The following is a 25760-nucleotide window of genomic DNA, read 5'->3' as shown; positions in this document are numbered from 1 at the left end:
TGCTGTCACCTTGGGTTCGGCACAACAAGTAAACGATCGGCGTGACTATACAATTCTGATAAAGAAGGAAAACATATAGAGGCCATGGTGGTGTTCAACATATCAAGTCCTTCCTAAGCTAGGCATAGTAGCCGCAAGTGGAGAAGTTTAAAAACTGAACACATGAGCGAAACGGCCTCACCTTCTATCCAGGTCCTTCTGAGAACCTAATGAGCAACATGGGTTGCTCACGGGTCTTTCAAACAAATCTTCACTTTTCATTATTGGTGCCATTTTTTATTTCAGGAGCTCATGTGACAGGTAAGAAACTGGACCTAATTCTGCTACCAACTCTAATAACAGTCACTCAGGGGCTGTGGGTGCATGATTCCAGGATGTGAAGCAAAATTATTTGAGCTCCAGATTTTTGGGATCTGAGAGCTTCCAGGAAGCTGATCAGATAAATTCAGGAACTGCATTGAAACTTTGCCTTACAGGCAAACCTCACAGATAGGCTGACATACAAATGGAAATTATGAAATAAAATGGTAAAAAGGCATGGATGTCTTTTTTGACAGCTAGGGTTCCCCTCTCTGTGAACAAGATTGTTCTTCAGAAACTCTGAGTGTCTTCTGGGAGAAGATGAAGCCAGTTCAACCACAGCCTATACCCCTGACTGTGCTTTGCTCTTTTTCACTTCTAGCAAGAACTCAGTCGCTAGACTAAAGGAGATCATTTGAGTTTTTGGTACAGCTCTTCCTCTCTTTTAATCTATGTCCAGGAACTGGACAAAACACAGAGAAATATCAGGAGATTTGATGAGCTATTGGAAATTTAGAAACAGGGTCTCCATCTCTGAACATGCAGATCTGGAGAGAGAAAACGTGCCCTGCATAAATTTGTCTCATCTTTAGATAGAGATGACAGGCATTTGTAGCATAATGATGCTAATATTGACTATAACTGTTGTAACAGTGTCTTACCAGTTGTGCTGGGGTTAAAGGACACGTTAGAAGAATTGACTAGATAAGATACAGTATTTCAGTACCAGGTTTACAGTTTGAAATGTGTAACACTCCTGTGATTCAGCTTAAGTCCCACCTGCCATTGTCATATGAGTGAGAAGACAACTTGCTTGCAGCTGAATGTAATCCCACAGAACTCCTGCCATAACCGAAAGAGCCAGATGTTTGCTTAAGGAGGGGACAAGACTATTTCACTGCATGACACAAAGGACAGAATAAAATCCCTCCACCGTTTCGTTTATGGAAACCAACTCAAATGAGAGCGGAATCTTACTTCAGAGCACCATGTCTGAAGGCTTAAGGGGTGAAAGAGAGGCTGGCTTTATCAATGAGTCAGATATGCAGTGATAAGACGTGGTCTCCAAGGCAGCCCAGGAGCAGACATTTATAAGTCAGTTATCAGACACGTTCAGAAGACATTCCAGAAATGCTGGGAAACTTCTGTAGAGGATGAGCATCTGCTGAAATTAGTTCTTTATACAACTGCAAGGACTAATGCTGCATTTTTATTCAGTCTCTCTGCTTTCACATTTCCTTAAGTCTTGTGACCAGCAGATCCCGAGGGAAAATGAACCCAAAGAAAGGAAGTTCGCAGCATGCCATCAGCCACCGATGGGGTCATCAGTGGTCAAGGATAATGCTTCTCTTGTTTCTTCATAACATTTATTTTTTCTTCTAGCATTTTAAATTGTAAATTGTTCTAGGTATCTTGGAATAAGAGTGGAATATAAATCCAGCAATAAATATGTGATATATGCATATAGTGGACACAACCATCGCAAGATCTAGTTTTAATCAAATAGCTGGGGAAAAGAAAAGAAGAGGGGGGAATGACTTTCTGTGAGTCCCACCTTGGCAAAGCCACAATACATCATTCTACAAATGACAAGAGACTAGTCAAAATCTTTTTCAAATAGGTTCTTTAAAAAAGATACTAGCAAGCACAGTTTTTGATCATTTTGCTTCCTCTGTTCAAACATGGTCATACCAAGACAGTCACCACTTTCAGTGTTAATCCTTGCAAGTCGCTGCCCAGACGCCGTTCCTGCAAGCTCCCGTTCAACCCCTTCTTTGAGTCCCACGTTGCCAGCTGCAAATGGAAACAATACTAGAATAAGGGGGAAGTAATATATATTTATCGAAAGTATCTCTGTTGTATACAAAACAGGTACAAAAAAGGAACAGGCCAGAGGATTAAAGAACATCCCAGAAGTCTTAGAAACAGAATTAAAAGCTTTGAGCTCTAATCCTGGTGGCTCATTGCTGTGTAAGTGACTGAGTTATGGAGAGACACACAACATTTGGTGTTATTTGTTCACTCAGATTATGTATCAATAGGACCCACCTGAGGTTCTGAGAAATATTCTGAGGCCACAGCATACAGAAATGCAGAAGATCCAAAAGGAGCCTACTAGTTTTTCCATGTAGTTTTGTGGCCGATACAAAAGTGATATTAGAATTGCCTTGCAGGCTTCTGCCCCAATAGTAACCAAATATTACTATGCTTAGCTTTTTAGAAACCAGCCAAGATTGGTCCGAAGCTGCCGTCTACAGTAGGGCTGCCTCCATAGGACAAGTGAAGTTCTGTTCCTGGTGGCCATCGGGACACATCCATGAAGGATTCCTGCTAATTGACATTGACTTCTTCTGGAATGCTTATTCAACTTCCCAGTCTATCCCACCCCCAGGATATTCCACAGTGATCTCCTACAGAAGCCCCTAGCTTAGCTTCGGAGCCAAGATAGAGTCGGTGAGGTGCTATTTACCTGCAATTTTAAGTGGTTAAAACACATAAAGGCATGGTACTACTCCCAATATATCAGAAATATCACGGTGACATACTATTTGCTACGGATCACCTCCAAGCGCCTCGCATCTACAAAACACTTTTTCCTGATAGGACTACATTTCCTTTTGTTGTTGTTGTTGTTCCTATAAAAAATGCATTCATTCATTTTAAGGCAGTGCCTCGTTACTCCATCAAAGCTGATTGGAAACCTCAGAAGCACTCATGTGGGTTCACTGCGTAACACATGCCTTGTGCCACAACACTCCCAAGGTAATGCTGTGTTACTGGGCTGAAAATTATAGAATCAAAGAATTGAAAGGGAAATAAATTGGAAACCATAACTATGTAACCCGAGGGAAATTTTGATACAGGAATAGAATCATACAGTAGGAAAGACCATGAAATCAAATGCGTCGCTGAGGAATATGGCCCACAGGATTGCCTCCATTTCTGTGGGCACAGGTTGAAGAAAAAGAGAAAAGGGGAGAGGGAGAGGGAGAGAAACATGCTCAGCTAGCTTCAGAAATTAAGTCTGGGACTAGTGAGAGTATTAAGAGACCAGGCAGCCTTGTTCAATGAACCTGCATCTACGATTAGGTTATAAGAGCACACTTAGCTGGTTTGGACTGGAATTATCTTATTTTGTCCTCATTTTTCACATTTGGGTGTATCTGATCTCTTTAAATACTGAAGGCTTTTGAAATTAAATCCAGAATCAGGGACAGACTGGGGGATAATAACAAAACCAAATTACTCCGCTTTTTTTTTTTTTCTTTTTCTTGTCCACGCAATTTAGTGTCGGGATTGGATCACACCTGGATCTCTGAGGGTAGGAAGTAAAATGGCCAGGGGTGTCAGCAGGTGAAAGACAGAGAAAAAGGATACAGGGGAGCAAGAATTGTGATGACAAACTTCTCTGCTCATCAGTGGTCCTCAAATGCATCAGGCAACCCAGTGGCATACTGTACGTTGTATGGGACAAGTGCTTTGGGACACTTTAAAGATTGTGCTATATTATATATTATCTTACTAGCAAGAACAATATTTTCAGAAATCCAAGCAGTTCTTGTTTCCAGCCTCACTTTACCCCTGCTGCTACTTCTGGATTCTTCTTCTCTCCTAGCCCAAACTTTGCAGGCCATACATCACAAAAGGTGGACTTCTACTTCATCTGTGGGGTCGTGCCACTCACTCTACCTGGGCCAAGCAAATTCTGCTATATGGAGGGTACTGCCAACTTTCCTGAGTCCATTAGCATTATAGCCCCCTTTAGGAGGGTGTTGAGACAATAGAAAAACTCTATAATACCAGATGTGCTTGCCACATGCTCACATGCCGATGTCTGTTTGAAGGAAGGCGTGAGAGACTGTACACACCATCCTGGTTCAGCAAGAGAGAGGAAGACTGTCAAGCCTGGCCATCCTACTTCACAAGAGAATGGAAGGTGTGAGACTCGTGTGACCCTCTATTGACCTCTGTGCTGATGGAGTTTGAAGGAGAAACTGAACACTGGTGCTTGCTAGTTGCATGAAAAAGAAAGTCAGACCTCTGGGGATGTCATGTTTGTGGGACCAATTTTCACATGATTGGTCACCACTGGTTTCTTGGTGTTTTCTGAGCTCGGTTGTTTTCCTGCAGACACGTTCTGCAGGGCAAGCTACGATATATAAATAGCCAACAAACTCGACTCACCCATATACTGATGGAAAACAACCAAGCTCAGAGAACACCAAGAACTCAACTGTTCAATCCTGACCTACGTATATTCCCTACTATTGGTTGCCAATCCCTGATGTGACAAAGGTGGTGCTGGAGGTCTGGACTAGAAGGAGGTACCGCAAGTCACTTTCTCGTTCTTCTATTTTGCAATTCATTTCTCTTGAAGTACCAAGTATGCATTATTATTTTTTTAAAGAAATGTGGGGTGACTGCTGGAATGAGTCTATTCTCCTCCCATTTCTTTCTTAACAAAACTAATGAGAGCATCACCCAAAGTTTCAGATGCTTCTGCTTTATTTTCAGCATAACCTTGAACTGTGTGTATCCTCTTATCTTCCAAGCAATATGGAATACTTCAGTTCTATGCAATATGGAATTCAGCTCTAAGACAGATACAGTTGCAGGCAGTTGATTCTCACAAAGTCCCCCTGAACAGCAGACATTACTTAAGGTGCTACACATTAAGCCAATCACATGAAATGTATGCAGAAACATGGAGAAGACTTCATACCACAGTGATGATTCTCAACTAACACAATGAGAGCAAGGATTTGCCATTTGTACTGTCAGGGAAAAAAACTCATTAAACACGGGAGACAGACACACCATAAAACAAGTCACCTCAAAGTTCTAAGTTCTTCTTAAGAGCTTTATGAAAAGTTAGTTCAGCAAGAAAGTAAAGTGCAATCAATAACATACAAGGTACTTACTTAGATACACATTGCAATGCGGACCAACAGGAGCAAGCCGTCACTGGAACAGCTTGACCATGTGGGTGCAGACCCCCAAATTGCAATCCTTTTTATCCTTTAAAACCGCAAACCACAATCATGACTCTTAGGATTTTCATAACGTTCCCAGAGCTAATTTCACCACACTTTCCTGTTCCCTTTGTCCCTGTCACGTCTGTTCCCATCAACAAGTTTGCTTATTTAACAGTTTGCTCTGGTTTTGCAAGTATTTCCTGTCAGTGCCCCACAGGTCATCTCTAAGCTAGCCCTTGCTTTTATTATTAAATGTGATTAAGCAACATATATCTATATCAAAATAAGTTTTAGGCTACTAGCATTTTTCCTCTCACAATACCAAACAATTGCACTCCACCAACTAGACTCAAGTTAGCAAGAGGCACCGAAGCCTATTCTTCGTAAGTTTCTTTTTCCCCATCGCAGTCAGCTTCCAGCTCTCTTACTCTCATGCAATGTATATCCAGAGAATATGTTATAGTCCTCACCCTTCTGAGAATTTTTTATTCCATGAGGCAAGAATGATAACTTTCAGTGTCTGTCATATGCTTCTTTATCCCTCAATGCATCGTCCTACAACTTCAGTACATCTTCCTAAAAATGTATTCAGTTTAAAAATGTATCCGTTTTCCCAGTCATCAAGTAATGATCAAGTTCCTTCAATATCCAAATTTTAAATTAGCCAAGCACACTTCGGACGCATCCTAATTCATTTCAGGTTAACCGTTCACCAGTATATACTGAATCAATTGGAACTCAACCATATTTTATGTTAAGACGTTTGTTACACTAGCAAATTTATATAAAACTTTGGATATTTTGTATTTGCTTAGTAGTAGGATGATGACCCCATTTCATTAGAATTAATTTCATGCAATCCTGTAGATAAGGAGCTCTTTTTTTGTTCTGAAATAACATTCAGAATACTGATTTTGACTGACCTTCTCAATTTCCCTTCCCAAATCCCAGGCTGAAAACATTACTCCTTTGAAATGTTAATGATAATAATGACAAGCACCTGCCACACAACTCCCCAAACTTAACAATTGTTGATAAGAAAGACAAAAAAGTCTGGATAGTGGACATTGCAAAACCTGGAGACAGTAGAAGAGAAGAGAAAGAACTGGGGGAAAAAAATCACAAAAATATAAAGACCTGCAAATAGAAGTAGAATGACTGTGGCAAAAGAAAGCAAAGATAGTACCAATAGTAATAGGCACCTTAGGTGCAATCCCAAAACATCTGGAGCACCCCTTGAAGGCCATCAGCATTGACAAAATCACCATCAATCCATTGCAAAAGACAGCTTTACTCGGATCAGCTTACATCCTGCAATGGTACCTTGGACACCATCCAACAACAACATCTGCCTATCCCAGATCCTTGGGAAGGACTCGATAGGTGGACAAAAAGGCCAAATCCAGTCTAAACACCTGGCTGACTGTGCAACCAACCATAATGTGTAATTCCATGAAAAGGAAAAGTTGCCTCTTATCTCTAAAGGAAGAGAAAACTGGCTTTACTCCCTGAAGAACTCCAGAGGGAACAGGAGTTTATTAGGAGTGTTATTCATATAAATCCTTCATCTTATGATCAGCAAGGAGGAAGGTATAAATAAACCATATATCACAGAAAACACCACCAGTCTCCTGTGACCTCCTTCAAGGAGATTGAACTACAGGGAACACTGGGAACCTCTAAAATGTTTTACTATTTGGATGTTCAGTTCAATATAAATCCATCAAGTATTACCGTCCGTATTAGCAGTTTGATTTGTCAGGGGATTTACACATCACAAGACATAAGATCCACTAAAAAAATCTGCAGCCAGTTTTGTTGAATCTTTCCGCTAACATGCAGGGGCTCTGAGGATGGAGGATGAAAAAGAATGGAGCTCTTGCTGTTCCCCATCTTTTGCTTCTGTGTTTTTTGTACCTGTGATACATGGTCAATATCTTATTTAGAATATACACATAAATGAACTTTCTTGGAAATAAGTCCCATGGAAGTCAGTGGGATTTCTGAGCAACCATGTAAGGTATTGAACTGTGTTTTTGACCCGTGAGCTGCTTGATCACGTACATTGATGATGAAGTAGGCTCTGCCATAAAACACTTTCTTAAGCTAATGGGTGTTGGTAAGAGTATGAGAGGGAGGGAGGGAGGATGTAAGCAAGAGAGAAACATTGATGGGATCAGACTAATCCATGTGATTACAAAAACTCATAAACTTCTCCAGCGGATCAGCACTGGAAAGAGAGACATTTATATCAGACATTTGTAGGTGAAGGGAAGCTTAAGGCTAATGTGTATTGGTTAGGTTTACTGAAAGTATTAATTATACCTAAGACAGGAATGGATAAGAAAATGTTTTGAAGCCAGTTACATAGCCATATTTGTTACTGCTGTCGTTGGTGCATGAAAAGAACCCCAGGTCTTCTCTATGGCCCCTTGTTGTTTCCAAAGTAAAACACCAGTTCAGAGGCCAAAATAAAATGTCCGTCAGGTTATTCTCTCCAACCACGTTATCTTCTGTCCCCTTTTCCTTATCTCACACAGAAAATCTTGAGCTCCCAGAAGCCCTTAAATTCAATCTTAATTTTTTTCCTCTTGAAAAAAAGGAATCATTCCTAACTTAATAAAATAAAATAAAATAAAATAAATAAAATAAAATAAAATAAAGACCCAGTTCTTCCAAAGATTAAACAGTTGTTGCACTTGAATAAAAGCTAAATCAATTCAGCTTCAAGACTGGGACATTGTAAAGAAGTGCTGGAATTCAGCAAGCTTAAGTAAAATTCTCTATTATGTTTCACTCAAAAGAATGAAAAGAGCTACAGTTTGCTTCTTGCATATATAAATGATTTGAGATCTGAAGAGGAGGAGATTTTCTCAAAGGCATTTGTATTGTTTCCCCTTATTTCACCAGCCAGCAAACAAAACACACACCCCCAACTTTGTACAGTCTCTTTAAAAAAAATGCAGATAGGGTTAATAAGGAAGACATGAAATAAAAACTTTTACAATTTTCTTTTTAATTCTTCAAGCCACCAACCTTTCCATTTCTTCATGGATGTGCTGACTTTCATCTGTGCTAGTAAGCAGCGTGGGGCTTGTAGGATCAATGAATCTGTGGGCAGATAGGCCTGTTTTTGACACTGCCTGAAAAACTAATTTCTGGCTTGGTTAAATGAAATGAGTAAGCCCTGTTGCAATTTGATAAGATTGCTATAGTCCTTGTTCTTTACAGATATTACCTATCCCTTTCCCCAAGATTTCTGAAGCCAGAGATAGCTTCTAAATCAGATGATGTCAAACTACTGTGCTTGCAAATGGCAGAATGCGTTTCATAAACAGCCAGTGTCTAGAAAATACATTTGCCAGGAGATAGCAGTATCGTTATTTTTACATTCTCCAATGGTGACTTCCAACTTTCTTAGACTATAATTGCAACTATTTTCTGAATGCAATGTCAGGTTATGCTTTCTCCTGAATGCTTTTATATGTCATTGCATCTCATTGTATGTTTATCCTATTTATGTTTGACTGTTATTAGATTGTTATGGAGCTTTTCATTGTTGCTACGTTGTACGCTGCCCAGAGTCACGATTTTGTGAGATGGGCAGCTATATAAATATGCTAAACCAACCAATCAACCAATGATATTTTAGCATAAGGAAACTGTATTATTTGCAGAGATTTCTAGAAGCTCCTGGCAGGGGTATGGTGGCATATGAAGGTGAAAAGAGAGGTGGTAAGGGTATTCAGGTCAAAGTGAGAATTGCATACGCTGGAAAAGCCATTTTCAGCAAGACACAGTGATGATTAAAATCTGTATTCCAGTTCCATAGTCTGAGTTCAGCTGGTGACCTGTATCACAAAAAGATACATCCTGAAGTAGAACCTTTTTACTAAATTTTAACAGAAATAAGTGACACAGATTATGCACTGGTACTGAATTTTTTGAGGATAACCTTACTTTGGATTTTCCTTGGGGGAAGGGAAAGATTAATAACATTAAAAAGAGAATATTTAATATTTTATCGTATTTCTGTTTGTTCATTTTACCCTTTTACATTAGGGATCCACGACTTCTCTGTGGTGCAGAAAAGCCTGGCCCCCCAAAGTGGGTCGAGCTAGGACCTGCAGCAGATCCGGTTTCGGAGGTGTTTAAGCCATGAAATACGTCCTTAAGGCTCTGAAAGACTTAAGACACCCATTTTGCCCCACAAAAGCCACCCAAGCTCCAAATTATACAAACAAACAAACAAACAAACAACCCTCCCCCCACTGAACTAATTTTAATTGCTTCCACTTTGTGGGATTAAAGGTCTCTGTGTGGGGGATCATAGAAAAACTACAAATCATACTTTTAATACCCGTATTTTACATGATTCAGGTTAAGAAAGACACGAATTAGATTAATTAGGTTGAAATGATGCATTCTCTTAGTAAGCTTTGGTTGTTGTTGTTGTTTCCTTCCAATCACCAGCTCAAGAAAAATCCTTCCTTCTAGGACACACCAGAACTAGTTAATGGGAATTTTCCTCTAAATCCAAACACAGAGAATGGGAGAGAAACATTCTAACTTGTTTTAGCAATTCCTACATTTGTGACTGCAGCGATATATCGTTTCAACAGATTTACTTTTAAATCTACATGGGTAGTAATTCTTTCTTTCTTTCTTTCTTTCTTTCTTTCTTTCTTTCTTTCTTTCTTTCTTTCTCACTCTCACTCTCACTCTCACTCTCACTCTCACTCTCACTCTCTTTATTTCTTTCCATGATGAACAATTATTATAAGTGGAATTTCAACAGTTTGAAAACTGTCATAATTTATATACAGTAGATAATGCAGAAACAGTTCTTTGGTTAGTTCTTTTCGAAGATACAGATAGACAATAGTCAAAAGAGGGTACATTGTGGTGAACTAACACTCCAGAGTTTGGCTGCAACAGAAATTATTTAATGATGCCTTCTGCTAAATCTTAGTAGCATAGAACTGCTAGTTCTACCCAATCCTACTGTTAGTATGCCACCATGAATTTTACAACTACCTTTACCAGCAGTCTGTTGTTTCTCCATCTTCCTTAAATATGAGAACATTATATCTCTGTTGTGGCATCTGCCCTATGGAGTGAGATTCCCCCCGAAATCCACGTGGCTCCCACCCGATTGCTGTCCTGTAATGCCTTGAACACCTGGTTCTTCTCCCAGGCCACGGGCTAAGGTGCATAGACCCCTTGTTGGGTGTGTTTTTGTATAGAGTGACTGGATCCCATCTCGTTTTATTTTGTATTGTGTTTTTATAGTTTATTATACTGTCAGCTGCCCAGAGTTGGGCAGCACTTAAACTGAAATAAATAAAAATCAATCAATCAATCAATCAATCAATCAATCAATCTCAGGTGATCTGGAACACACTGAGCCAGATTCCTCCTTCTATCACTGTGATGGCCACCCTGAAGCCACCTAGTCCTTCCTCAGAGCCATACAAATGACAGGATAGGGCCATTAATTAGATCAGCCAGGTCTGGAAGTCTAAGAAGATTCAATCAATTTGAACAAGAGGATTAGATTATTCTTTCAGGCCTATGTGACTTCTGTTGACATGATGTTGTATAAAATTATGGTAAAATACAAACCTCCAAGACAGGGTATTGGAAGCACAAATAGCTGATTATATAATGAATACATTATTCTAGAAAAAAAAATGCCTAGAACAGGAACCTAGAGAGAGAAAACAAAAACAAAAGATACATGGAGAAATAATATGCTGGTACCTAAGTTTCAATAATAGGTTCCAGCTATTATTTATGAAATCTTAATCCAAATAATAACTAACTGAAGAAACTGAGAAGGGCATAATTTCTCAAGAAGAAAGTGCTTAAGATTCTGATTGTCAAACCCTTGATTGCAAGAAGAAGTGAACTTGTTGCTTAAATGTCCAAGGATATGCATCTCCAGACACAGTAACGCATACATGCACAAATGAATGAGGCCAACGTCCCTGTTTCAACAGTTGCATTAAGGGCTGCATTGTTGGAAGGAAGACCCTGAATCAGAGTACAGGGTCAGAGACTGATGTGCTAGGAGAACCTATGAACGGTCCTGCAGGTCTGGCCAAAGGCTCATTGATTTCTTCATTCTCTTCCCACAGAGATAACCAGGTGTCAGTAAGGAAGCCAATAAACAGGGCACAGATACAATAGTACTCTTCTGCCTATGCTCCCCAGTCCCAGGTATTAAAAGGCCTAGGATTACCTCCATCACTGGGAGTCAGATGTAGCCATCAACACAAGCAGCCATTAAGTTGCCTATACCTTCTCTGAAGTTGTTAAATCCTTTTGCAGCCATCCAAGTTTATCTCCATCGCTACAGTTTGTGAGAGCACCATCCACAAATCAACTCTATCTGGATTAAGAAGTCCTTTCGCTTTTAGGACCTGAATCTCTGACTCTGCAACTCTACCAGATGCCTTCAATGCTAGTCTTTTGAGAAGCAGTGAAACTTTTCTACCAATCCACTTTCTCTACACCATGTTTACTTTTGTACAACATTTCTGTCCCATCCTCTTCCCGGCATCATTTCTATAAATTCAGAAGATCCACAGATATCACAGACATTTAGTTCTAGCTCCTCAACATTTTTTTATTTCATCTTTCCCAGCTCTTCAGTGTTCTTTTTAAGACACTGTGGCCAAAATTGTACACAAAATTTTAGCTCTAGTTGCCATTAGGTACAGTTTTTGCACATTGAGCCTGTATATGTTTGAAAATCATGCTTTCCAAGAAGAGAATATCTAAAATCTGCTCTTTATTTCACCGCACTTCCAAGATAGGATTTGCTATAACGGTGATCAAAATATAACACTATTATATGGAAAGGAAAGTTAACTATCCATACATGGAGGAAAGAAGCCACAGATTAATTATGCCAAATGAAAGGGAAATAGAAAAAACAAAACAAATAAAAAAAAGATATATTTAACAGTTAATGGTCATCAGAAGAAATGAAGAGAAATTACACCCTGTGGCTGAGATATTAATTTACTGTCTTTTGTTAAGTTGATGCACTATTCATATTCCTATATTTAATTTGGGGGCAGAGAATGTTATATTTTGAAGCAGAGCTATCCTTCCAAATTAAATATATTAATGTGTTCACGGTAAGAAGAAAAGTCAGGAATAGGAAATAGAGAGCAAACAATTAGTCTTCGGCAAGACCGAATGACAGGTAATACCAGAGTTTCATCTAATCATCTTCAGAATAAGTAAGATTCCTGCAGCACATTAACAGGAATATGCTCACCTCCAACAAGCTGCTCATAGAAACTAGTGCTGCATTACTCATGAGCAATAACTGAGCCAGCTTAACTTATGACTCATACGCGGCTGATTGGTCATGAAACCTTTACTTAGGTGTGTTAGGTGATGGGTTTAATTGGCCCAGTGAGAAGCAGAATCATAGCATGGAAAGAAGTTACATGAGATAAAGATACACACAAATACACATTTATAATAAAAGAGAACTACAACTTCCCTCCTTCTCAGAAGAATTCTACTGATTGGCTTTACATTAGAACCTACCTATCATATATTAATTTTCCAAGCTTATATTTAATTTCCAGGTAAATGAATATTACCTTGGATATCTATGTCTGGGCACCTAGAATTCAATTATATTCAGAGGAGCACGGAGGATAAGCTACTCCTTATATCAGGCTAATTAAACTTGTGACCCAACAAATCAAAGTGAGAGAATCAAAGTCATGGGGTGGACTGTGAGGAGCATCACCATATCAAGGCCCCCCCCTTTTTTTGGACAATCTCTGGCAGGAGCAGAAAACAAAAGGAACAAAAGAGATTTATTGGGCTAACACAAATTATAAGCAGAGTGAGCTTAACATTGTGGGTCATGGGCTTGCTTTAATTCTTGCTATGAGGAAGATGACATTACGTGCCATCACAATCCTGCTAGCATCTCAAAGTGAGATAATTGGGGTTGGCTCATGAGAGCTTGGGGAGGTCACCTCAGCTTGTCTTAGGTGACATCCAATATACACTGATTAGAAGCAGCATTCAAGCAGAGGTAAGCACACGTTGTTAAAATTAGACCTAGAGAGTTATAAATATGTCATGTGCAACTGTGTAGAAATAAATTGCTTCAATTAATGTAGCCTTCAAAGGAAACATGCCAGCAAAAAGCTGATGGAAATAAAACAGAATAAATTAGAGAAGGGCATTGCTGGTTCTCCTAGTACGGGCTACAAGAGACAGGAGGGATCATAATAAGAAAGAAAAAAAATGGGTGGCACTAAATTGCACATATAGCAGTGACAACAATTAGAGTGTCACAAAAGTGTGCAGCCATTTCCCACAAGATACAAAACTAAAGAGATGGTTTATAATTAGGAAAAAAGCAAACATGATAGATGAAGTGAGGGTGAAGAGGGAAACTATATAAAGAACCTCTAGGCCAGTGTTTTGCAAACTTGGGGACTTTAAGATGTGTGGACTTCAACTCCCAGAATTCCCCAGCCAGCATGGGGGATTCTGGGAGCTGAAGTCCACACATCTTAAAGTTCCCAAGTTTGCAAAACACTGCTCTAGGCACTTCCCTTGGAAAAAGGAACAAAATGCATTTCTCTGAGGAATCTCAGGGGAACTTTCTGAAAAGGTCTCCAGTGAAGGCAGGATCCTTCCCATAAGAGGAGCCTCCATCAAAAACCATGGACCCCTGGACATAATTCTTGGCGCCTACTGAAATATCATCAATTATTGGCTAAATTAATTCCTTTGGAGAGGAAAAAAAAATGATTCTCGTAGCCAAGATGGAATGAATACAATATCATCTTCAGCAGTTACATCTGAAGTTAAAGACGAAAAACAGATGCTAAAGTTCAGTTCATTGATACTTTATGAATAACATATAGTCATGTTGCAAGACTGGAAATCTTGGGATCCCTGTCAAAGTTCTAAAAAAGGAGCCATTTGGGAAATACAGAAGCATCGAGTTGTAAAATGGCCAACATATTGACATGGCAAGATCTTGACACACACCAGAAAATAACCTGGGAAACAGAATGCCACGCACCAAAGTCTGTGGCTCTTCTCAGCCAATGCGTGATGTTAGTGTACACTAACTGTATTATTTGAAATGTCCAAATTACACAGTGAGACAGAAACATTTGCAGCAAACAGAAGGGAAGTACATATTGAATGTACACAAACCCTGAGCAATAGTTACCTTGGCCTACTTAGGTGGCAGCAGAGTTCACAAATTGTTTAGCTTCAGCAATGTGATCCATACGGTCATTCCAATCCAACAAACCACTGAAGACATAAAATTTGAAACAAGGAAACAAACAAAAGATGGTGTATAAAACAATGCCAGATGACGGCTGGGAGAACGGCTCAACAATTCTGTTTTTAAAATGTCAGTGATTTGGATCTGAAAACCATATTTAAGGCCATTTCATAGTTACAGAAATGTGGCTTACTAACAGGTCATTTGAATGCAGTCGTGGCTTTCAAGAAAAATAGCGGGACGTTCTGAAAAATTATTGGAGTGGCCAAGTGCAACTTAGATACAGTTCATAGCCTCAGATTTTTTTCCAAGAATGTGGTTCACTCAGGATACGGAATAGAATGAATCAAAGCATTAATTCTGATCTACAGCAAAGCTGCAAAACTAGCACAAACTTTTTCAGACTTCAGGAAAACTGTTTCATCAAGGGATCTCTGCTATGGGCAGAATTGAGGGGGCCTCCACAAAGTCTCGGTTGATCGTCTCCTGCAGAAACAAGAACGCAGGCCACATTCTCTCGCAGCTCCAGAGAGACCCCAATCCAGCTGCATTCTAGGGAAATTCCTCTCTAATCATGAATGTCACTGAGGAAGTTCCTGCTTACCTAATAGAAGATCTGTGCTAGGATAGACTTCTTTTTGTCACCAAAAGTGATTTAGAGTGTGTGTGGGCATGCAGGCCGTGTCTGTCAGCAACTGTTTAAAGATGCTGCATCTCTTCCTCAGTTTGCACAGGCCCCCAACACTCCAAGCCGCCTTTCCCCCTTCAAATCAGGATTGTTCCCCCGCAGAAAGAGAGGACAGAATCTCTCTTTTACCCCATTTGCTTCCACTGAGACAGAACATGGTACAGAATTGTAGGGATGCCCAAGCCGCTTGTTGGCAATGCATCAGAGATCATATTCTGTTTTCAACTTGATGCTTCTGTGGTGGATTTTATTACACCGCCAGTGCTGAGAGATCTGCAGAGAAGCCCCATGTCATAGCATCCCAACACCTTAATTGACAAAGCCCAGTACTAAGCAGAGCTCAATTAAAACATGTGTAATTTCTTTCCTCTGCTCCCACAGTCAATGCATACACTTTTGTGGCACCTTCTCAACCTCTCTTCTGGGTACACTCTACCTATCTGACAAAGAGCTTGCATAATAATTAAATTTGGTGTAATTACTTTTCAGACTGATCAGTGACAGTCCATTGTTCAGGAAGAATTAATCCTCCGAGCCTTCTAACATCATCTCAGTTCCTGGTTCAAAATGAGATTTTCAAAGAATGTAATTTATAATAACTAAAATCCTTAATGCACACTGATATAGGTTTCTTTTGTAGCTTGCTAGTAAAAATCTGTGGGATTAGGATCTTCCTGGAGTAATGAGTTACCTGGGCCACCTGAACAGAACATAATGTGCCTCATGATGACATTCATCTCTGATGCTGAGGTGGTGCTGGTGGTGCTGGTGGAGAGAAACATCTCAAAACCAATCCTTTAACGTGGCTGAATTTTCTACCCACCTTCAGCACTGTGTTTTTGAAGATACATCAGATCAAATCCAGTATGTTGGGATACATTAGTGCATTTCATCATTTTTTAAAAAAACAGAATCCTAAAACCAGCAAGTGCCATCACATTTTATTTATACATGCATATATACTTACATAATCTTTGGCCTAATCTTTATAAAGATGGGAAGTTTAAGCCTCAATCATATAATGTGTTGGGACTCCCATTATGAAACACCGATTCACCAATCTGTGTGTGTGCCTGCGTGTGTATTTACAAAAAAAAGCGCATAAACTCTGTTGGCGTATTAAGAACTGGCATGGCGAGCCCAACCCAATATTACAATCCTTTCGGACACAGAGTAAAGGTTTTGTTTCTTCCTGCAGAGGAAGACTTGCCCATGTACATGCTCTCTCCTGGCCATCCATTATTGACTTGCTATAGGAGTGAGTAAAGGACTCCTATTTAAAGGGGCAAAGAAGGTTTTGCCCATGATAACAAGGACTTACACATTTGTCTCCTCATCTTATTAAGACCATAAGCGGGCTTATTTTGACTTTTACATGAAAGCAAGTCAAAGTATCATCAGGACACTTCTGTTTACCCAAACATCAGTCTTGAAGTCCTGGCTGAAGACCACTTCATACTTTGGATAAGGCAGACCTCTACTTTAGATGTCTCAAGTAGATATCTCAAATATGAGAAGTGCAAGCCTACATTTTCAAATGCGTGCATCATTCAAGCAATATTAATCAAGGATAGGTTAAAGTACTTGAATGATAGACTGACTAATATATTTTCAAGCAACCCTGAAAACCTTTCAATTAGGTAGTGGCTGTATTTAGATAGTCAGTTCTCCCTGAGGTTTAATGGGGCTGAGCTTTTTATCCTATCATAAAGAAATATGATTATAAACATTGCAGGACGTTGTTTACATCTGAACTTCAGTTCTCCTTTCAACTGAGCAATAATCTAGAAGGCAACGGAATAAGATTAATAACATCTGATTTAAAGGAAAGAAAACTGCTACAGGAAGAGCTACGTAGAAGCAAGGTGTGGGTATGTATGAAAGACACCAGTGGAACCCTTGAAGGTCTAAAGGTAGAATCAATACATCAATTTATTTGCCATAACTGTTGATGCAAGGGAGCCTTTTCCTCTTTTCCGACTACTCTCAAGATAGATGACTGCTTTTATTTATTCAGCTCCTTAGTGAATAATCAGAATTATCTTAAGTTTTTCCCCAAGGGATCTCTTTCTCCAGTGGCAGTCCCCCACCCCCCATAGATGCCTGACATGTATAAAGCCCTCATACACTGTAGGGCCTGCCATCCACACTTGCCTTTAAGGCAGCTTTCAAACCTTATATATTTCAATGACCTACAAGGTTTGCGATTTTAAAAATGTTAATCCTTCACTAAATTGTTAATTTCATTCTATTGAAAAATGAATGTTTTATCATTTTTATATGACTTAACTTGTGAGATTTGGGGGAGTTTGTACATCACTTAGGAGACTTTGGTGATAGTTTGTCTAAATCAAATTAATAATAAGAGCAACAACAGGTGAGCGTAGAGGCCCTGTGTGCACATATCATATTGCATCCAGTTTGGTTCCACCAGCCCTATCATCCCTCTTCACCACCACTAATTTCTGGAATGTATTAGGAATTAGGTCATTCAGTTCACATTAATCCACAGTTTTACTCAGGGGATCATTAAAGAACTGCCTTTTTTCATGGGGGGGGGGGAATTAGCAGCAGGTACTTGCCTTATCTTAAGAGCCATGGGGATGAGCAAACTTCTGGAGGCTGAGGGCTCTATTTAACAGATCTGGGAGGAGCACAGGGATAAAGAGTGCATGGGACCACCCAAATGTCCAAAACTGGAAATTATGAACACAAAGTAACTTCACAGAATTGGTCGTCCTTTCACAGATTAACTTCAGATCCAGAAAGAGTGGATGGTCTGAAGACCTAAGGTCTGAGAGCAGCAAATAAGGGTCTGATCACTCTAATTTTCCCAAGGACAACAGCTGACTCTGGACCTTTGTCTTTGAAGTAAGTGATTGGACTGGAGAGCTTGAGCACGAGATGGGATTTGAAGCTGGTCTTAAAGCCATTGCTCTGATGATCAGCCAAAGACAGAAGACTCAACCTAAAAGGGCAGCTACTTTATTTATTTTTATTTATTTAGATTTCAAATTTCTCACTGCCTGTGATGGAAGACATGAGCAGGAAGGATTCTGGAATGGAGCTTCAAAATTCCTCCCTCCTGATGGGAGTAGGAGTCTGGCGAGACTGATGTCAGGTTCAGCCCAAGAACAGCAGCGAGACAGTGCAGAATCAGCTCACCTCCTTTATTAGCTTGCACCTAATAGACAGAATCTCACCAGACTAACTCTAGTCCCCCAACGAGAACAACTATAACCATCTTGCCCTTAGGGAGGAGCCAGTCTCTTCCTCTTGACTTCCACACAGTCCAGCTGAGGGCTGAGGAGGTGCTTTCTCTTGAACCTCTCTTCCCCCTCCAGGCAACCTTGAAGCTCCATTCCAGAATCCTTCCCACTCATGTCTTCCATCCTACTGCCCATCTCCCTGCAGAGCGACTCTGGGAGGTTTACAATAAAAAGAATAAATATTAGTTAAACTAGAATAAATATGCATTAAAATACATTACAAAAGACTTCCTATATAAATAATAAATATCTTAGATTATTGCCTCCTAGAGCACCTAATATTGTGTGTTCCCTTAAGTGCTTAAAAATGAGATAGTGAACCCTAATGGACCCAGTTCCAAGATGTTCATCAGGCTGGTTGTCATCTCTGACACCCTATGGAAACAAATGTTGGGCCTTGAAGAAGCAGGACTGAAAGAGTATTAACAATTTTGAACTTTGGTGTTGGAGAAGACTCCTGAGAACATTGTGGACAGCCAAGAAAATGAACAAATGGATTATCAAACAAATCAACCCAGAATTCTCTCACTTGAGGTACAAATGACCAGGTGCAAATTATCCTACTTTGGACACATTATGTGAAGACCCATCTCTGATGCTGGGAAAGGTGGAAGGAAAGAGAAGAAAAGGATGATCAGCAGCAGAGTGCGTGGACTCAGTTACAGTGGTGATGGGGGCACCACTGGAAGAGTGGGAAGACCAGGTTAGGGACACATCATCCCGGAAAAGGTAAATAACTATAACGAAGCACCTTGAGTTTAGTTCACTTTCTTCCCAAAAGAGCTCACTGGAGTTACTCCTAATTTATTCAGTCATGAACAGCCTCTTCACAAAACACAGGAAGGCCTTTAACTGCTTCAGTAGTATGCAGTGGGTGTTTCTGTAAATGGAAGATGCAACCTCCAAGTATTTTGTTGGAGAAAAAAACAGAAGGAAATCAGCTCAGAGCAATACTGTGCGTTAACGCAATAGAAGCACAGAATGCATAAAATAACTGGAAACGGGAGGAAAACTTGCCTTAAAAAAGTGAAGCCACAGCTATTCTGAATAAGATCTGAAGTGAAATATTTATTGGCCATGTGCAGTTTTGCAAACTGGTAAGAATGCTTCATGCTTGCAAGCAAATAAAGGGAAAAACAATGGGCTCTGAGCTTCCCCCTCCCTCCCCTCCTTTCTCTCTCAATTAATTAAAGTATGTTGACTATAGAAAGACGCTGAAAGCATTTGACAGCCTAATCCACAACCCCAGCACAAAAATGACAAGGGTAATCATTTCGTTTAAAAGGGTATAACTCTGCCTCGCAGCCATAAGCGTCTCAGCCATTTTCCTGTGGACGGATGGTCCGTAATGGCTTCCTAACCTTGGACAATGGGCAAAAGCCATTACAAGCCATTTCTACACACATAAATGGGGGGGAGGGAGGGAGGAGAGAGGGGGGAAATCATATTCAACTTACAAGCACAGAAGACGCTGCCGTCATTGGGGCAGTGTTAGGATGGGCAGCGAGGGTGCCTGGCTGGATTGGTTTTGTGCTAGTTGTGTGAGTGCCATCTCATCCTCAGAATGAAAGGGGGTGGCTTATCCTGTCTTCTTCACCAACCCTCACCATGGTTCTTCCACGCACTTCCTTTTTCAGAGGCTGATCTCCTTGGTTTTGTGGAGACCTCAGAGTCACGAGGAAGAGGCATTTGGGGCGGGGTTGGGAACACTGTCCCACAAGACAACCAAGGGGAAATTGTGGAACTTTGGTCCATGCCAGTGTTTCTCAACCTTGGCAGCTTTCAGACACGTGGACCCCTGACTGGGGAATTCTGGGAGTTGGAGTCCACACAACTGAAAGCTGCCAAGGTTGAGAAACACTAGTCTGTGCAATTTTATCCCCAGCCTAGACTTGTTTTATTTACTTATTTACTTATTTATTTAATGTAACCAATAATTGAGTTGCGGTGTAGTGTGCTCCCATTCGGGGGGGGGGAGAGAGAGTTCTGTTTTGCATCTGCATCGACACACGGTATAGTAGGAATATTCCCACTGCTTTTATTGTCTTTTATTGATTCAGTTTATTGTTTTTCAATATCATGCTTGATTGTTGCATGAATCTCTTCCTCTGTTAGTGATCCTAGTGAATCCATTATCACAGAGAGAATAAGTAATCCTGGATCAGAATGCTTCATCCACATTGAGGCACAAGATTATTCACATCTGCACTGAATTTGACACATACGGATAGAGGATGAAGGGTGGTTATTTTCACTAAGACACTGTCTGAAATCTGAGTGAGAAGTGTTGGGTAACTATCTAACACCTGTGCACCAGAAACATCTCCTACCAAGTCTGATTGTCGTGGATGTTACTGATCCAGGCCTTCAGTTACCCTGCTGCTAACAACTTAGGAGACTCCATGATGCTTCCGTGTGGGCAGGAATGTGGGCAGAGACAACCCTCTGGGGATCAACCCGGCCCTTTTTACAATTCAAATTCTCTGTTTCATTGCAAAGAATATGGTTCATCTTGATCATGAGGATCTCATGCAAAAGGAGAAAGTGAGTGAAGTTTATCTGAAAAATTCATTTCCCAACTCTGTGCCTTTGAACAGGATAAGGTTAAAATATTGCCTATTTCCTCTATAAATTCCCGTTTCCAATCTGGTAGGCCAATGGTTGCGTAAGACACAACAGCAAAGGGGTACTTTAAACAAGCAACTGTTCAAATGGAAATATGATGTATTACCTGAAGCACATGGGCCATGTTCAGGGATACACATCCTTGGTTCCTAATAGTAAGAGGGCTGAATGAAATATAAATAATATCTTAGGCTAGAGAAATGCTTACATTGTCACTCAGATCACATCCACGAAGATTTTTTTAAAAAATATACAACATTGTTTCCCAAAGTGTTTCAACTTTTCTGAAGGGAAAGGCTGCCCTACAGAGAAGGTCAAGACGTTTTTGACTCATTCCCCAAATATCCATTTATAAGGAACAGCATCAGATGGAGACTTTGGGTTTTAAATAGATTCCAAATTGTTCTTCCCTGCAACTTCTTTTCATCCACTACAGAAAATAGAGACACCTTCCAGGTGAAAGTGTAAAAGAATCCAGGACCCCCAGTGCTCCATTTTCACACTGGAGAACATTAAGGGGCCTATTTACAGAGGAGTTAAAGCCCTGTTTATTTTCCTCTGCAAATGAGCTGACAATAGTCAGGTCTAAGAAAAAAGAGCAACATATTTGAAACTGCGGTAATAGGCTAATTTTGCTTTGCTTTAAACAGACCCAATTATGTATGTAAATAGAATCAGTCCCATAACCCCAACCAGTTAGGAGTCTCAGTAACTTCCCCCTCTCCCCAGCCCAATTCAGACGGCAGCCTACCCTGAAATCCAGTCTGACCTAGGGCACTTCCAGACAAGGCTGCAAATCTGTTCACGGGGTGAACTGACACCCCGCGACCACCACCCCCACTCCATGGACAATGTTGCTGGGCTTTTATGATTGCACCAGGTTGCCCCAGTTACGAGGGAAAGGTTTTGGTTTGGAATTTATTCTCTGTTACTGATCAGGAGCTGAGCACCGACTGACTGACTATTTCTGCTCTCCATGACCAGGAAGCGCGATTCTAATTGGCTGGATGTTCCCTGTACAGAGCAGATCATGGCATCCGGGTAACCCTGATAGTCAAACAGCTCTCTCAAGGTGGCAGGGGGAATATATCCCTAATCTGGAGGAACATTCACATATTCACTCATTAATCAGATGCAAAGTGTCATGGACAGATGATTTTTATGCCAAGCAGAGTCTGTGGGAAAATGAAAACTAGACCAGTGCTTGTTAACCAAGCAGAGGGCTAAATGATGTGACATATTCCGTACCACTGCACCACTGTAATGGCAGGGGTTATCTACTTGTTGCACACAACTTTAGGCTGTTTTAGTGGGGTGTGTAAATTCAGGCAAACACCAAACAAATCACATGATGGCTTGGCATGCCAAGTAGCCTTTAGAGCAATTAAGTGCAGTATGAAGGTGAAGCGTGAATTTGGACCTTCAGAGGAGAACACAATTTCACTGGGGCATTTTCTGATCTGCAGACCCAGTGTCACCCCATATAGGGCAGCAGCGGATGCAGACCCGGGTTCCTGATGGCTTCTGCAATACAGTAACCTTGGTCCCTGTGGGATGGAGTGTCACCGCTTAAATAAAATAATCAGGCACTTTATTTCATGTTGTTGGTAGGGTGCCTCTAATACATAATTCACCTTTAGAACCCATACCAGAATCAAACTAGTTCTGGACTGATGAAACACACACACACACACACACACACACACATATATCAATATCACACATCAAGATAGAGGGCTTGGACTAGCTTTCCCCCAAGTAAGCTAATTTTCCATGTACGCTATTTTTTTTCTCCTAAGGGAAGCATACAACTATATGATCTGATGGAGCATCTTTCAGGAACAATTCAAAATAGGATAAACTATTCCTATTTTCTATGTCTGTTATTAAATCGAAGCCTCAGAAGTCAGATGAAATCGGCAGGAGTGGCAGCTACCGTGTTCATGGCCAATTCATAAGTTCCTCAAGAGGCATTTAGCCACAACGAGGATGTTGGATTGAACAGACTTTTGGCCCAATACAGCGGAGTATTTCTTAGCAACAAGCACATAGGGTTTGCTATCCACTAGGGCAAAGAGGAAGAATGAGGTCCCTGAACATGGCAAGCCAGCACTGAGATGAGGCTGAAATGTCTAATTACTCTCGATTCACATAGACCCTGGAGAGTCATCTTCTATTATCTTCAGGAGCAGATATAAACAGATAATCAAAGAGAACAAGACATGGCTTTTTCCCCAGATGAAGATGTTGTGCCAAAAAGAGGCAGCAATGTAAATTATTCAGAATGTACTAAATTAAGTTTTTCAGAAATTAAATTTAGTACATTCCTTTAATTAAAAAAGCTTTCTGTGCAAGTTTATCATGGGCAAGCAGATTTTTGAAGATAGCGCCTTGTGATTTTTTCACAATGAAGTTTCTTTTCAATTTTTTTTGGCTTTTTCACACTGTACACATAGACCAAGCAACTGTGGAAGCAAATAAACTGGTAAATCTGCAATCTCAGTGTCTGAGGAGTGGGCTTTCGAAGATACTTAATTTCAGTGATGATAGCTAAGAACTACGTTGATGGGTGGAACTTGAAATTGACAGGGCAACAATGTGGGCAGTCAGTTTAGAAGCACAAACTGATGATTTCTGTGGCAATTATCTAATATTTCTACCCACCCTCTTCCGCAGCTAAGCAGGTGAAGCTCAGTTGCCAAGCAAATAGCACTTTGATTCTCTATGAGTCTAAACCTACATCCTTCCTCAGGGAAAGTCTCATTTCTCTAAAGGGCTGATATTGCAATAAGTATTTGTATAGCTGAACTGTAAAAGAAGGGAGACTCAGTTCAACCTAATTTATTCCAGTATAAATGTGTGAAAAGGGAAGTTCAAATCTCACTTTACCCTTTGGCCAGTTTTATACAAGCAGCTGCCTCAGTCCTCCAGTAACGTATCTAACTCAATTGCTTTCAAAATTAATTACTATATAAAACATTTCATGCATCTCTAAATGCTATGCTACTATTCCTTTCAATTTATTATAGATAGAAGGGTCTGTGGATAGAACAGGAACATACTTATATTTCATTTTTGCTATCTGTCCTGTACTACAGGCACAGAAGATTATAATGTTAACCATACTCTTATCTTTGTTATACGCCACCTTGTCTGGATATGGGCTATTAATAACCATGGGAGCGAATTTTCTTTTGGGGTACTGCTTAGTAAAATTATGAATTAAAACTGCATCTTAACTCTTACGCCTCTAAAGCAATCAGTAATTCGCAACAGCCAAGATAGTGCAAAGAATGAGGAAAGAATCATATTCTTGTTAAATGCTAATTCAAATTAATTTTCAGCTGGAAAGTGGAAGCTTGGAAGGTAATTTTACAGCCATGGTGTGAGCTGCTTGGTAAGTACTACATTTTTAAAAATCTTTAAATTTATTCTAGATAAAAAGAGAAGGTAAGAAAGTTGAAAAAGCAAGAAAAAGCAAGTCATCAATGGGATCTTATATGACAGTAGCAGAGGACACAATCACCGACCAAAACAAGGCCACAACCTTTTGAATGTTTCCACCACCAGATGGAATAATGCCAGGAATTATCCCTGAGGCAATAGCACTCACAATGCGTATTGATCTTATTTTCCCCAATATCAGTATAGTTGTAGATGATTTATACACAGTCTCAGATAACATTTGCTGTGTCTGTGAATCATACAAAATAAAATTTGAGCATGCTCCGTTGTTTTACCAGAAATTCTGCAGACTTTGTAGAGGCCAACACTCTGGCATTCGGAAGACCAAAGTCAAAAGTTCAAAATTATTTTCAAAACTTTTGCTCAGTTCTACACCAGGGCCAGACAGAAGCGAAATGAAGTAGATTTTGGCAGTGCCAAAATAATGGAGTTGGAAAGGAGAGGGAGGAAGGTGGAGACTTGGCTTCCATACTGGCGCTGAAGGACAGATACAGCCTTCTCTTCCATCTCGTGGCAATGTTGCTACATCAGTGGAAGCCCTGGGAAAAACCTCCAGAACATACATGACGAAAAAGAGAAGATTAAGCCTTTGGGGCTTTGTCCATTATGACAAAAATGGCCCTCCGGGAGCCTATATTTGCATTTCCACGTAAGCTCTCCTTCGCGTATAACATCATTTCTTATACCACTTCCAAAATTTGTATGCTGTGCTGTGGGAGGCATCTCAGGGAACCTTGTATTTTTGAAATCCATTAACAAAATCCTCTTGAACCTGCAATATGGTTCTTTCAAGCGATGTAGTTCTTTCCGTTTTTATGGGGATCAAACTAGGGACCAAGAAAAGATCTACAGGTATCCTTTGTTTTCAGTTTTGCATCTCTGCAATTCCACAGGCTGCTTAAAACAGTGGGAACACAGCAGCCTGGGAAATATGGGTACGGCGTTCTTCTCATGCCTTTTCCTCCCTTGAATTTACTGTTGCTCAGACTGTCACTTGAATCTGTTTTTCCCTCTGAGCCAAGACAATAATGGTTTATAATCATGTAGGACCAGCTATGCTATTACTAATCTATAAAATGTTCATGTCTAAAACATGATTTTAGTGATAATTATTGACTTACACATTTTGCCTTGTTTATGAGTGTACT

At 40.2% G+C, this 25760-nt stretch overlaps 1 protein-coding gene across 1 annotated transcript in view; it reads right to left on the bottom strand.

Moving 5' to 3' along the window:
• Positions 1-25760, bottom strand: part of GRID1 (glutamate ionotropic receptor delta type subunit 1) — a 622604-nt gene that overhangs the window by 51823 nt on the left and 545021 nt on the right. Inside the window, exon 9 of the mRNA XM_088130223.1 lies at positions 1993-2094. Coding sequence (XP_087986349.1) covers positions 1993-2094 — 102 coding nt within the window. The remainder of the gene's footprint in view (positions 1-1992; positions 2095-25760) is intronic.

Source organism: Python bivittatus, unplaced genomic scaffold (genome assembly GCF_059951505.1).
Source record: "Python bivittatus isolate LINGU-HERP-01145 unplaced genomic scaffold, Pbiv_v1 ctg000050_np1212, whole genome shotgun sequence".
Classification (NCBI taxonomy): Eukaryota; Metazoa; Chordata; class Lepidosauria; order Squamata; family Pythonidae; genus Python; species Python bivittatus.
Note: the sequence above shows the minus strand (reverse complement) of the source record. Positions and strands in the feature narration are given on the sequence as shown.